This window comes from Zootoca vivipara, chromosome 11, assembly GCF_963506605.1.
Source record: "Zootoca vivipara chromosome 11, rZooViv1.1, whole genome shotgun sequence".
NCBI lineage: Eukaryota > Metazoa > Chordata > Lepidosauria > Squamata > Lacertidae > Zootoca > Zootoca vivipara.
The window spans coordinates 1,374,246-1,388,259 of NC_083286.1; the positions used below are offsets into that span (position 1 = coordinate 1,374,246).

At 43.7% G+C, this 14,014-nt stretch overlaps 1 protein-coding gene across 8 annotated transcripts in view; it reads left to right on the forward strand.

The window, feature by feature from the left end:
- The window catches only part of DOCK8 (dedicator of cytokinesis 8), a 165,703-nt gene that overhangs the window by 72,890 nt on the left and 78,799 nt on the right, over positions 1-14,014 (forward strand). For all 8 annotated transcript variants that reach the window (XR_009558306.1, XR_009558305.1, XR_009558307.1 and 5 more), the window contains 6 exons: positions 1,736-1,831; positions 2,914-3,063; positions 4,627-4,740; positions 6,353-6,508; positions 8,183-8,322; positions 9,967-10,136. Coding sequence is in view for 5 of the 8 variants with exons in the window: in XM_060280050.1 (XP_060136033.1) it covers positions 1,736-1,831; positions 2,914-3,063; positions 4,627-4,740; positions 6,353-6,508; positions 8,183-8,322; positions 9,967-10,136 (826 nt within the window). In the remaining 3 variants the exon portion in view is untranslated. The remainder of the gene's footprint in view (positions 1-1,735; positions 1,832-2,913; positions 3,064-4,626; positions 4,741-6,352; positions 6,509-8,182; positions 8,323-9,966; positions 10,137-14,014) is intronic.

Sequence of the window (14,014 nt, forward strand, 5' to 3'; positions counted from 1 at the left end):
GAACAGCTTGGTAGGTTTCTGGATGAAACATCAGCTCTAGATCCATTTCAGTCCGGCTTTCGCCCTGGTCATGGGACCGAGACAGCTCTGGTAGCCTTAACAGATGATCTCCGTAGACAGCTGGATCGAGGTGGGTCGGGACTGCTGATTCTTTTAGACCTGTCAGCAGCCTTCGATATGGTCGATCATGACCTTTTAGACCACCGCCTTGCCGACGTGGGGATTCAGGGCACAGTCCAACAATGGCTGCGTTCCTTCATCTCAGGTCGGGGACAGAGAGTGGCGCTAGGGAGGGAGTTGTCGCCGCGGCACCCCTTGGTGTGTGGAGTCCCGCAAGGCGCAATCCTTTCCCCAATGCTTTTTAATATCTTTATGCGCCCCCTTGCCCAGATTGTCCGGAGTTTTGGGCTGGGTTGTCATCAATATGCTGATGACACCCAGATCTATCTGTTGATGGACGGCTGCCCTGCCTCGGCCCCGGACACACTCACCAGGTGCTTGGAAGCTGTGGCTGGATGGCTACGTGGGAGCCGACTGAAGTTAAATCCTTCGAAGACAGAGGTCCTCTGGCTAGGTCGGGGCGACATGGGGTTGGGGGGCCAACTCCCATCTTTTGCAGGGGCTCAATTGGTACCAGCGCCTTCTGTCAAGAGTTTGGGTGTAACCTTTGACGCCTCCCTTTCCATGGAGGCGCAGGTTGCATCCACAGCAAAGGTGGCATTTTTCCATCTCCGCCGCATCAAGCAGTTGGTCCCTTACCTCTCTCGCCCCGATCTGGCCACAGTGATCCATGCGACGATCACCTCCAGGCTTGACTATTGTAACTCGCTCTACGCAGGGTTGCCCTTAAAGCTGACCCAGAAACTCCAGCGGGTGCAGAATGCCGCGGCGAGGCTCCTTACAGGGTCCCGGCCGTGGGATCACATTCATCCAGTGCTTTACCAGCTGCACTGGCTCCCGGTGGAGTACAGGATCAGGTTTAAGGTGCTGGTTTTGACCTTTAAAGCCCTATGCGACTTGGGACCCTCGTACCTACGGGACCGCCTCTCCTGGTATGCCCAGCGGAGGACCTTAAGGTCCACAAACAATAATATTCTGGAGATCCCGAGTCATAAGATGGCTAGATTGGCCTCTACTAGAGCCAGGGCCTTTTCAGTACTGGCCCCAACCTGGTGGAACGCTCTTTCCCAGGAGACCAGGGCCCTGCGGGATTTGTCATCTTTCCGCAGGGCCTGCAAGACAGAGCTGTTCCGCCTGGCCTTTGGGTTAGACTCAGCCTGACCCCTGTGTTTTTCTCCCTCATGGCTTGGATTTATGGCCTACTTGAAATGAGGCTGCACTTTAAATTTTAATACTGTATTTTAATCTGTATTTTAACTGATTGTTTTTATGTTTTATTGTGGTTCTGTTGGTGTCAGCCACTTATGGCCTACTTGAAATGAGGCTGCACTTTAAATTTTAATACTGTATTTTAATCTGTATTTTAATTAATTGTTTTTATGTTTTATTGTGGTTCTGTTGGTGTCAGCCGCCCTGAGCCCGGTTTTTGACTGGGGAGGGCGGGGTATAAATAAAATTTTATTATTATTATTATTATTATTATTATGTGTGTGCACAAATCAAAAAAGGTTCTCATTTTAGATTTCCCCCTCTCAGAGTTACGTTGTGTTGAGGTCCAATATTGAAAACCAGATTATCTTTTTTTCTTTTCTTTTCTTTTTAATATACTTTGTAGCACTTCCACGAAGAGTTAGCACTTCAGATGGTAGTCAGTACTGGCATCGTGAGAGAATCTGTCTTCAAGTATGCCTGGTTCTTCTTTGAATTGTTGGTAAGATTTTATAACAGTGCTTTGTTTTCGGTAACCAGGCAAGTTCAGTGCATTCTCACTGTTGGAGGTTTTGAAGTGGCCCAACTGAAGGAAGGTGAAGAACGCTTCAATACCTTGCCCCTCACAGCTATTGAGCCTTTCTCTGTAATCATATGAAAGTGTGAACTATGGGCAACCTATGGCAGCTTATTCAGGAAGGAGCTGTGGGGAGGGAATAGCTTTCAAGGAATCAGGACCGTAGAGAGTTCTTTAGGCTCTGCTTAAAACTCTGGGTCACTGGTAAGCCTATGAGGATTTGACTGCCAGTGGAAGGGAGGGAAAGTGACTCAGCTGAGGTGATCACTTGCACAACAAGAAACAAAAGGAGAGAAATTTAAACATGGTTTAAACCAGGTGTGTGTGGTTCATTTTTAAAACAAAACTGTATCTAGTGTTACATTAGATTATGAAAACCATTCACCATGTTTGCACACCAGGATATTGTGAGCCAGGCGTATGCCACACCAGAAGATGCTTGCCTCGCTTCCTGGCAGTTGTGTCACTGCAGGGGAGGCCAGGGCAGTCCATTGAGCAATGCTGCTGGTGCACACAGCCCCAGCCTCCCTGCCTTTCCTCCTCTCAGTAACCCACAGCGATGCCAGAAAACTAGCATTGCAGTTCTGTCTCACTCGGCAAGCCTCTCATGTGCAGGCAAAGGCAGAATATAGGCCAGTTTAAACATGACACCAGTTGCATGAATCCCTACGCTGATGTCATTGTGATTTTGTTATTTAAAAAAACCACCAGTATTATATTTAAATCAAACCAGGGAGCTTGTGTATTATTGCATTATATGCAGGAATTCTGGAAATTTGGGTATTGATTCCGAGTTGAGAATGTGCCTATATGTTTGAATACTTGACATTCCTTGCAAAGATTTTTGGTACAGATTTTAGAGGTTTTTGTCTCAGGTTTCAGGGAATGCAGGAAAGCTTGAGGAGGGTTTCTTAAGGGGCTCCAGAATGTGCTGATTTTCTCATATCCCCAGTTCGTCCCCATTTTAAAGCCCACACATTTATTAAACAGTGCTTATTCTTTTAAAGATCAAGAGCATGGCCCAGTATGTTGCTAACATGAAGAAACAGGATATGCCCCGCCAAAGTAGATTTTCCAATCGCTTCAAGGATGACATCACCACTATCGTGAATGTGGTCACCTCAGAGATTGCAGCACTTCTGGTCAAACCTCAGAAGGTAATTTTCTCCCATTAATCAGCTTCATTTGATGACTCCTGGCTGTAGTATTATAAAAGGCAGATCAATAAAAAAACTTCCCTTTATCTGCTTTCTGTACTCCATCGATAAGACAGAAAGACATTCTGAAATTTGGTAGAAATGGTTTGAACACCAATAAATTGCATTCCAAGGTATTTGTTTTGAAGGAAGTGAATAACTTTTGAATATGTTCCCCCCAACTGTTATACTCTGATTTATGTTCTCTTTTATACTGCTATGTGAGCAGACGAACAAAGGTATTTTAAAATATATTCATTTTCTTACATTTAAATCCTGCTTTTCTTCTGTCATGAAACCCAAGGTGGTATCTCAGGTGCTGGTCAGACCTACTTGGCTATAGTAAGATGGTGGCCTCATGTGTCTTCAGAACATACCATGGGGCCTAATCATTAAATGTAAATGGAATTTCCGTGTGTTCTGGCTTCCGTCAGGGTCCCATTGCACCAAAAGTGGTTTAGTCCTGCTGGCCAAGTGACCCAGAAAGCTGTCTGTGGACAAACGGCGACTCTCTTGGCCTGAAGCGAGAGGAGTGCCACACCCCATGGTCGCCTTTGACTGGATTTAACTGTCCCGGGGTCCTTTAACTTTACCTTTTTCACTATGGGACCTAATTATTATATAAGGCAGCCAGGTTAATAACTTTCTATTCTTGCAGGCTTCAAAAAATGTAACAGCAACAAATTTGATATGGTCTTATACAGATTTTCTGCATAATTAGTTTTTCCAAATGACCCTAAAATGGCCAAGTTCCAGGGCTTCAAATTAATTTTGTATTTTATGATGATTTTGAAATTAGAATTTTATAAGACACCAGGATTAATTTTATTGGAGGGTGGTTAATAAATTATATAAAGATTACAAAACCCATGGATTTTATAACACCATTGAGATTTATTACCGTACTTCAGAGCTGGTCCAATGCATTTTACTACCTCAGGTTGAACAGAAAATGACATTTCCCTCACCACCCAGACCTTCGCAGGTCAAGGTTCATTGTACTCAAGGCTGGCCAAGTTATTTTGACATGAGGCAGAAAATCGGACAAGTGCTTCTCTCTGGAAGTAAAAGAAAAATAGTAATATACAAGGAACAAATACTGCCCTTTTGTGACTCTCACATATCCTCACGCTGCTTAACGCCTTCTATTAAAATCAGTCAAGCTTTAGCTTGCCAAGCAGCTTTTTGCACTTTGTGTTATATGTTACAAGTATTATCATGATTAATTCAATGCAGAATGAGCCTTAAATGACACGTCGCCATTTTCATTTGCAAATGCTAATGTTGTTAAGTTTCTTCCAAGACTGTCAAATTGGTGGTTTCTGGGCTCTTGGCTGCATGGCAGTCATGTTATGTGGCTTTCTCGTTTGCTTGACAAACTTGCGTGGCTGGTCAGGAGGGCACTCACATAAACAATGACCAGAAAAGTCCTCTCTTATTATTTTATAGGTTTCCCCCTTCAAAATATGTGTAAAGATAAAATAATTTTAAGTGTATTAACATATTTTAATTATTTTTTTAAAGGAAAGTGAACAAGCAGAAAAGATCAACATTAGCCTAGCATTTTTCCTGTATGATCTTCTATCTCTCATGGATCGTGGATTTGTGTTTCACCTTATCAAACACTACTGCAATCAGGTAGGCCTTACCGAAACCTCCACCAGAACATGGAGCACCATCGAAGGAGGCCCCACCAGGTTCAGTGGGAATAGTGTGCCCTCCCTAGTGGGCATAGATGGCAGCCGAAGTTTCAGTTCATTTCTTCATATAATTCACTTCTGTTTTAATTATACGGCTGGGACAGTTCCAGCTAATAAGCCCTATTAGCTTATTAGAGCAGGAGAATCAGTTCCTTGAAAGCAATGTAACCTCACGGTCATCCTGCACATGCAATGCTAATTCATTTGACAGAAGGCTTCTTGTTAGGCCTCCTGGTCAAAAAGCCATTTGTGAAGAGAGGTGGGGTGTCTGAACAAGTCATCATCCAGGGGGCCCACGAGGACTGTGTTATGAGGGCATGGTCTTCTTGGCTGTCTGAATCATCTTTTAGTCCAGTGGGGGGGGGGGGTGTCAAGCAGAGAGCAGCTCCTGCCAGAATCTGTTAGGGGATGAGTCTTTCTCCTCACTCTGACACTGAGACAGCTTGGTTCTTAGACTTTTGTCATTGAGCCACATACCGTATACACGGGTGGTAGTCTTATACACAGAGTTTTGGCTTGGGTGGTTTGTCTGCTTGGACAAAAAAAGCTTAACAAAATAAAGAGCAATCGGCCCCCAAAAAGCTCAAGAACTTGCTGCCGCTGCCACTGATCTCCCCCAGGACCTGGTTCTCTCAGGCTGAGCTCCCCCATGGCAGGGAGGGCCCTGCAAGCTGGAGATGGCTCTCGCCCAGGAGCTGTCCCTGTTTGTTCTGCTGCTGCAGCCATGCAATGAAGCACTCAGCTCCTCCATGCAAGCATCAGGCAGCAGGTGGAGGAGGAGTAAAAAGCAACTCACAGCAAAATCCGCCACCAACCCAAACACTGCTGCTCCTCTGCCAGCCAGCCAGATCTGAATGTGAGTGAGTCCCAGCCCCCTCCCCTCAGGACACACACAAAATGCCCCAACCCTTCACTGCCTTTCCTTCAGGTCACCCTCCCCGGAGTTGCCTGGTGGTGTTGCTGCCCTCGCCCAAGCTCCCCACCTTGGAGACCCCTGCCTCTCCTCTCACACACAATGTGCTCACTCTGGACTAGTTCAGGGACCACAGGCCCCCCTGGGCAAGGCGGCAGTGAGTGGCTGGGTTGGGGACTTTTTTTGGGGGGGGGAGCAGGCTGCAGCAGGCCTCCTGCCTGGACTCTGCAGCTTTCTCTTTCACATGCCTCAATGCTACAGATTTCCATCTGCTTGTAAGTTACAATGTCATTAATGGTTTTGGCATCCCTAATTTAAAATATTGATTTCTTAATCTGGGGTTCAAAAAATAGGGCTATTTTGTTTTTATACTTTTCCAGAAAAATTTACTAAAGCATTGCATTAGTGGAAAGTCAGTCAAGTGATAAAACATTATCACTAGCAAAGAACATCAAACCATTAGATTCTAATAGATGGAAACTTACAAGATGCAAGTATTAAAAGGAGCAGTTTACAGTATTTGATTCTCCATTATTTTTATTAAACAAAAAGTGATGCTAAAGTGAGGCAGGCTATTTCTTTCTGTTAATACACTTATTCACTCTAGTCATGTTTTCCTTTGTAATTTTTTTTTCAGTTGTCAAATAAACTTAATACTCTTCCAACACTGATTTCCATGAGGCTGGAGTTTCTCCAAATTCTATGCAGTCATGAACATTACCTCAATTTGAATCTCTTCTTTATGACTTCAGGATCTGCTCCAACATCTCCCTCTCCTTCTCTGTCATCTCAGGTAGTTCCCCACTCCTACAGTTTGCTATGTGTGATAAAAGGACGACTAAACACCTCCCAGGTAGTGTTATGAATTTGGGGTGTTATGCTGTGTGCTAGACTCGTCTTCTTTTTTAAAAAAATCATTTTTATTAATTTCCCAATAAAAACAGCCAATTAACATATCCATACAGTCATACCTCAGGTTAAGGACACTGCGGATTGCGTACTTTCAAGTTGCGTACTCGGCAGACCCGAGTTCTGCCGCATGCACAGAAGCATTCTGCACACTTTGCGCGTACGCAGAAGCACTCTATCAGCACTTCGCGCACGCGTGCTATGGCCACTCGGGTTGAGTACTTTTCGGGGTACGAACGGCACCCCGGAATGGATTGAATACTCAACCCGAGGTACCACTGTAATCATAATCCAATTAAAAACAATAAACTAAAATTATTGTGCCATACTATTTCCTCATATGATTGGTATTGTACAAGCCCCACAGACAACAACTGGCAGAAGAAACTTCTTTCCCAACGAGTGTATGGTTCTCTCCATTTGTAGTGATTAGACTAGACCAAAACCAGGCCTCAGATTTTGGGCTGTCCTTCAGCCAAGTAAACAGCTTCCGTGGGTATACAGTCTTAAGATCTCTTTAGCTCTCCATAACAACAACAACAATTTTATTATTTGTACCTTGCCCATCTGATAGGGTTGCCCCAGCTACTCTGGGCAGCTACCGATAAGGCCCTTTGCTTGGTTCCCTGTAACTTCACTTCTCACAGTGAGGGGACCGCCAGAAGGCCCTCAGGGCTGGATCTCAATACAGGCTGAGTAGGGTTTGGGCAAGTTTTCTGCTGAATAGAGGAATTCTATACAGTGCTTTCCCTTGGCAAGAGGACCGTGCATTTTTCAAACAGGGTAGCAGAAAAAGTACTCTGACTTTTCCATAGTTGCTCTATCTTTCCAAGTCCATGCTCTTTTTGTGAGTGGCATTTTACAAGCTCTCTCTGTAGATTATTCTTTGATTCAGAATACAGGGCAGTTAGGCAAATTTCACTAGCTGATGCTAAAATGAGACTTCCATGTTCAGAGGCAGTCTGCCATTGAATATCAGTTGCCGGGCACAGCTGGGATGGTGGGGCGGTCCTGTGGAGCTGCCCTCCCAACAGCATTATCTCTGCTGCTTGCCCTCAGCCCTCTCCTATTCCAGTAAAAACAAAAAATAAAAAAAATTCCTTCCAGTAGCACCTTAGAGGCCAACTAAGTTTGTCATAGGTATGAGCTTTCATGTGCATGCACACTTCTTCAGATACCGAAAGCTCCTACCAATGACAATCTTAGTTGGTCTCTATGGTGCTACTGGAAGGATTTTTTTTTTTTTGTTTCGACGACATCAGACCAACAGGCTACCTACCTGTAACTAGTACTATGCCAGTAAGTAACACAGTGCTGCTGGGAGGGGAGCTGCACAGGACCCCACTACCACCGCATAGACCAATCCAACCTTTGCTGAGCTGGACATTTTTATGTTGATTTGAAAAGATTTAAAGATCTTGTAAGGAGCAATATTTTCAACAAATATTTAAGTATTTAAAGAATGCTCAATTGTGTGATAATGGTGAGGGCAGCTCTTTGTTACTACTTTTATGCATTTGAATTGAATCCAAGCACCACTTTTCTTTTTCTTTTGCAGAATTCAAGCTCCTGCTCAAGCTTCCAAGATCACAAATTTGCCAACATATTTGACCTGACAGCAGAATATCGGCAGCAACACTTCCTAACAGGGTTACTTTTCACTGAACTGGCAGCTGCCCTGGACACAGAAGCAGAAGGGTAGGGTTTGTTTCTTCTTCTTCTTCTTCTTTTTCCGGAGACCTAGGTATGTGAGCAGATTATAGGAGTTGACAGTGCCAAATTTATGCTGCCCATAATATTGCTAATAATAATAATAATAATAATAATAATTTATTTTTATACCCCGCTCATCTGGCTGGGTTTCCCCAGCCACTCTGGGCAGCTTCCAACAGAAAAATAAAACACAGTAATCTATTAAACATTAAAAGCCTCCCTGAACAGGGCTGCCTTCAGATGTCTTCTAAAAGTCTGGTAGTTGTTTTCCTCTTTGACATCTGATGGGAGGGCATTCCACAGGGCAGGTGCCACCACCGAGAAGGCCCTCTGCCTGCTTCCCTGCAACTTTGCTTCTCGCAACGAGGGAACTGCCAAAAGGCCCTTGGAGCTGGACCTCAGTGTCCGGGCAGAACGATGGAGGTGGAGACGCTCCTTCAGGTATACTGGACCGAGGCCATTTAGGGCTTTTAAGGTCAGCACCAACACTTTGAATTGTGCTCGGAAACGTACTGGGAGCCAATGTAGATCTTTCAGGACCGGTGTTATGTGGTCTTGGTGGCTGCTCCCAGCCACCAGTCTAGCTGCCACATTCTGGATTAGTTGTAGTTTCCGGGTCACCTTCAAAGGTAGCCCCACGTAGAGCGCATTGCAGCAGTAGAGATAACTAGAGCATGCACCACTCTGGCGAGACAGTCTGCAAGCAGGCAGGGTCTCAGCCTGCGTACCAGATGGAGCTGATAAACAGCTGCCCTGGACACAGAATTGACCTGTGCCTCCATGGACAGCTGTGAGTCCAAAATGACTCCCAGGCTGCGCACCTGGTCCTTCAGGGGCACAGTTACCCCATTCAGAACCAGGGAATCCTCCACACCTCCTGTCCCCCACAAACAGGACTTCTGTTTTGTCAGGATTCAACCTCAATCTGTTAGCCGCCATCCATCCTCCAACCGCCTCCAGGCACTCACACCAGACCTTCACCGCCTTCACTGGTTCTGATTTAAAAGAGAGGTAGAGCTGGGATCATCCGCATACTGATGGACACCCAGCCCAAACCCCCTGATGATCTCTCCCAGCGGCTGCATGTAGATGTTAAAAAGCATGGGGGAGAGGACAGAACCCTGAGGCACTCCACAAGTGAGAGCCCAGGGGTCCGAACACTCATCCCCCACCACCACTTTCTGAACACAGCCCAGGAGGAAGGAGCGGAACCACTGCATGACAATTCCCCCAGCTCCCAGCTCCCAGCTTGCACTGAGTCCTTCTTTCTTACTGTGTCAGGGCTGCACTCTGGGTGATAGTTCCCTAGCAGTTGAAGGGCAGAACTACAAGTGACCTTGAGTGCAGTCCCACTCCACCTGCACACTGCCAGTGAGGAGGTGAGATCTAGTGTGAGGGGTGGGGAGTTTAACCATCTGCCCCTCTGGCTGCAGTCTGAATCTGGATTGTGTCCTGTCTCCAAAGGGGACTGCAATTTACATTGCAAAAAAAGGAGCCCATTCATTTAACATACCATGTCAGTTAATATCATATGTTATTTTCATGTTTGTTATCCCTTGAAGCCTGCTTAATCCATGCTGTCAACATGTGCATCAGTCACAAGCGTTGTTCTCTTGTTTGTGCTGACAGAATAAGCAAAGTGCAAAGGAAAGCTGTCAGTGCCATCCACAGCCTTCTGAGTGCCCACGACTTGGACAAATCCTGCTTGAAACCAGAAGTGAAAGTGAAAGTTGCTGCCCTTTATCTGCCCCTGGTTGGAATAATTTTGGATGCACTTCCACAGTTCCATGACTTTACAGGCAAGATAAGTTTTTTGTTGTTGCTGTTGCTAAAGTACCTAACATTTTCAAAATGCTGCACAAAGATCTTAAAAATACAGTCTCTGTCTTACAAGCTAACAGACTAGGAAGGAATTGTTGTTTTGGTCAAACTTTGGAGAGCATGTATTTTGCCCCCCCCCATGACATCATGGGGTGTGAGAGGAGCACAGAATGTTGGGAAAGATCAAAGCGGGGGAGGGGAGTTCAGTTGGTGACAGTTTGGGGGGAAGAAAAAGTTATTAGAGAACAGAACAGGAGAGACAGAGAAGAAAGGTAGACAAGACATAAGAAAATGAGATGTAGACTCAAAGCAATAGGAACTGATAGGAACAAAAACAAACTGCTGTTTGACTTATTGAAAAATAATATATGTAATAAGAATAATATAGGAGAAAAATGGGTATTGAAACTTGCTTAATCTAAATCATATATCCCAGTTTACAGCGGCCCTTTAAAGTACGCTTCACACAGAGTATACGCAGTCAGACGTTGACCTGGCTAAGAAAACACCACCAAGAGCGTAGGGTATTATTTCCCTTATATGAAACCCCTTACTAGCTGCACACCTGTAAAAGTATGCAGGTGAAAATACAAACGGTTGGGTTTCTTTAACTGAAAAACAAACTGAATCTAAAGAGACTTTAAACTAAAAATGCTTTCTCCCACATTACAAACCTCCCACAAACTCCCACAAAACTCCCATTAAACTACCCGAGAATTAACAGCAAACTAGCATTATAACTAAGATTCAACTAAGGAATCTCTTAAACAGAGAACAACTGAGAGAGTGATCTACTACGAGATGAATCAAACTGATCTAACTAACTAAGAGATACAGAAGTCTTTCTGGCAGAGCCTTATATACAAGAAGCAGAGCCCACGCCTGTGGGCAATTAACAGAAATCACCTGCACCTGTTTCTCTTAAACAGACAGTATTTACATTAGACCGGCTCTAAAGTAACTTGACTATTCAAAAAATCCAACATGACTAGCAATAATTAATGGACACTGTGGCATTGGCTCAGTTGGGTCCTGGTCATTTATGAGTTTTATTGTTTTCATTTATTCATTGTTTTTCTTGTTAATTGATTGGTTATATGAAGTGTTTTTAATTTATAAGACAAATAAATATTCCTATTCACTAGACCTCAGAGAGATTCACACACTGCCTTTCCTTGCCTATACTCTAGAAATGTATATATTATACATGCCTCCAACTACAGAGAGTTTTGTAGTAATGGCAGGTTCTTTTTCGTATTCTTGGTGTAGGCACACAAGTGGGAAAACCTGTGCCTGCTGAGTGCATTCCTGGGGGAAATGTTAGTCTCTAGAGACTTCTTGGTGGCAAGGTCCAACCTCCAGTTCCAGTGCATGTGCATCTGCTTGGTTCCACACACTTAGTTCTTCTTCCACAGCTGCAGTTGTGACATCATGAAGAACATTCCTTTGGTCTGCAGACCAAGTGAGCAAGACACTGAGTCTTTGTTTCTACAGCTCTCCCTCTCTTTCCTTTACATTTTCTCCTCCATTGGAAAATGTGATTTTGTTTTCTTCCCTTCTTTGTTGCCCCCTCCCCCGCACCTTGTGGCATAATAGCCTACATTTAAGAAATGCAAAAGTTCATCACTGACGGTCACAAGTCTTTTGAGTAGAGGATTTTGATGGCTTCTTGTGTGCCAAAAAATCACTAAGCAGGCTTGCCAGAGCAATTCAATCTTTCTCTGTGTTGTGCTTTGGTTATTACTACCTTATTTGGTTCTGGCCAAAGGCTGTGTACCCATTAGCACTGAATCTGGTTCCAGTGCACTCTCGCCACTGGCTTTTGAATTTGTGTGCACACAGCATTACCCATCTTGTACAGTTCTCAAACTTAATCGTTCCAGAGGTCCGTTACAAAACCAAAGCGTTACAAAACCAAGGCACGCTTTCCCATAGAAAGTAATGCAAAATGGATTACTCCGTTCCAGACTTTTTAAAACAACCCCTAAAACAGCAATTTAACATGAATTTTACTATTTAATGAGACCGTTGATCCATAAAATGAAAGCAATAAACAATGTACTGCAGTCACACAATCAATCAGTAGCTGAACTGGGTTCCTTCCGCACGGTCACACACACACAAAAGAGTCACAAAAACACAAAATAAGTAGCAAAAACAGACTGACCTCAATGTAACACTCCAAATGGAAGTGTAACACTCAAATCGGAAGCGCAACACTCAAAACAGAAGTGTGGCACTCCAAACGGAATTGTGGCACTCAAATCGAAAGCGTAACACTCAAAATGGAGCAAGTTCAGCTTCCGAAATAAGTTCGCAAACCAGAACACTTCTGGCTTTGCAGTGTTTGGGTTCCAAGTTGTTTGAGTACCAAGGCATTTGAGAACCAAGGTACCACTATGTGGTAATTATACTGTACAGAGCTGTGCAGAAGTTGCCCCGGGTAATTTGTATCTGAAACTGACTGAGATTTACAGACTGACTCTGAGGCAAACAGCAGCACAACATGAGATACTTGCTGCTCTAACAGTTAAAACTTACACAACAATTATAACTGGACTGCCTCCGGCACATGACATCACAATATTCTATGCTACAGTATTAACCCTCAGTTTTTTGGGGAAATATTGCTGCTTGGTGCATTTTACCTCAAACCAGCTTTTATCTGAAAGGGAAACATGAGCTATTTTCACTTTGCAGTTAAGTGGAAGTGTGTACATTTGGGACTGTTCAACTTAATCCTGTGTGTTTGGGCTGAGTGGGTATGAAGAGGAGTTTTTCTGTTGCAAGCTTATACAGGCTATAAAAACTCCTAAGTCAGGCCAATAAGACCCAGGAGCTGGGAGGAGATAGATTCCAACGATTTATTACTTTCCAAGCAATAGGTTGTAGCTGCAACCACGATTCGGTGGTCTGGGGGTGATATTTATAAGTTTTTACACAAAGCAATTTCAATTTTCTTCAGTCATATGCCTTGAAGCATTTCTCATTACCTCATTCAGTTATTGAATACATTTCATGTTTGTGTGCTTGCGCAAACTTAGCATAAGCGTTGGCTGTTTTGCTGTCATCTAAATGGCCTCCATGTGTTACATTTTTATAGCAAAATCTATTTAGCTTTTGTTGAACCTGCATGTCTAGCTGTGTATGTTCTGCAATAAAAATGTTAGCTTCTTCTCTTCCCATGGGAAAGGGTGCTTGCATAACAAAAGCTTTCTCAGCTGTTCCAAAGCTTTTTGCATTTTATTAGCATTTTCTTAAAGTGATAGGCTATCCATTTTGGGGCCCTTGGGGCTCCTCCCACATTTCTAGCTTGGCACAAGTGTGAGAGAGAATATTTTTCACTGTGAAGTACAGGGCTCCCTCTTTTAAGTTCATTGTCCCTTTTTCAGGAGTCAGCAGAACGTGGTTCCGTTTGTTTTTCTTGATTACTAGGCATCATTATTTAACCCCTTCATGGTAAAGGTTGCATTCATTTTCTCCCGGCCACTTAGTTGATTCCCCTCAGGTCCCTTGCTATTGTGCCACCAATAACCAGAAGTGATGGAAGCATAGCTGCCAAGTTATCCCTTTTTTTAAGGGAAATTCCATTATGCTGAATAGGCTTCCTCGCGAGAAAAGGGAAAACTTGGCAGCTATGGATGGAAGCAGCTGCTTTCTTTAACCTTCTTTTGCACCTGTAGCAATTTTAAGTGAAGTGTTGGGCAGAATTGTTTTTTCCCTCTTCTCTTTAGCCAAACAGTTGAAGTTCATAGTTACAATAAATATGGCAAAAATAAAGGATAATTAATAAAAGCAAATAAATAAATAAATAAATAAATAACAATACTATTATTTTGTTGTTGAAAGTTAAGAA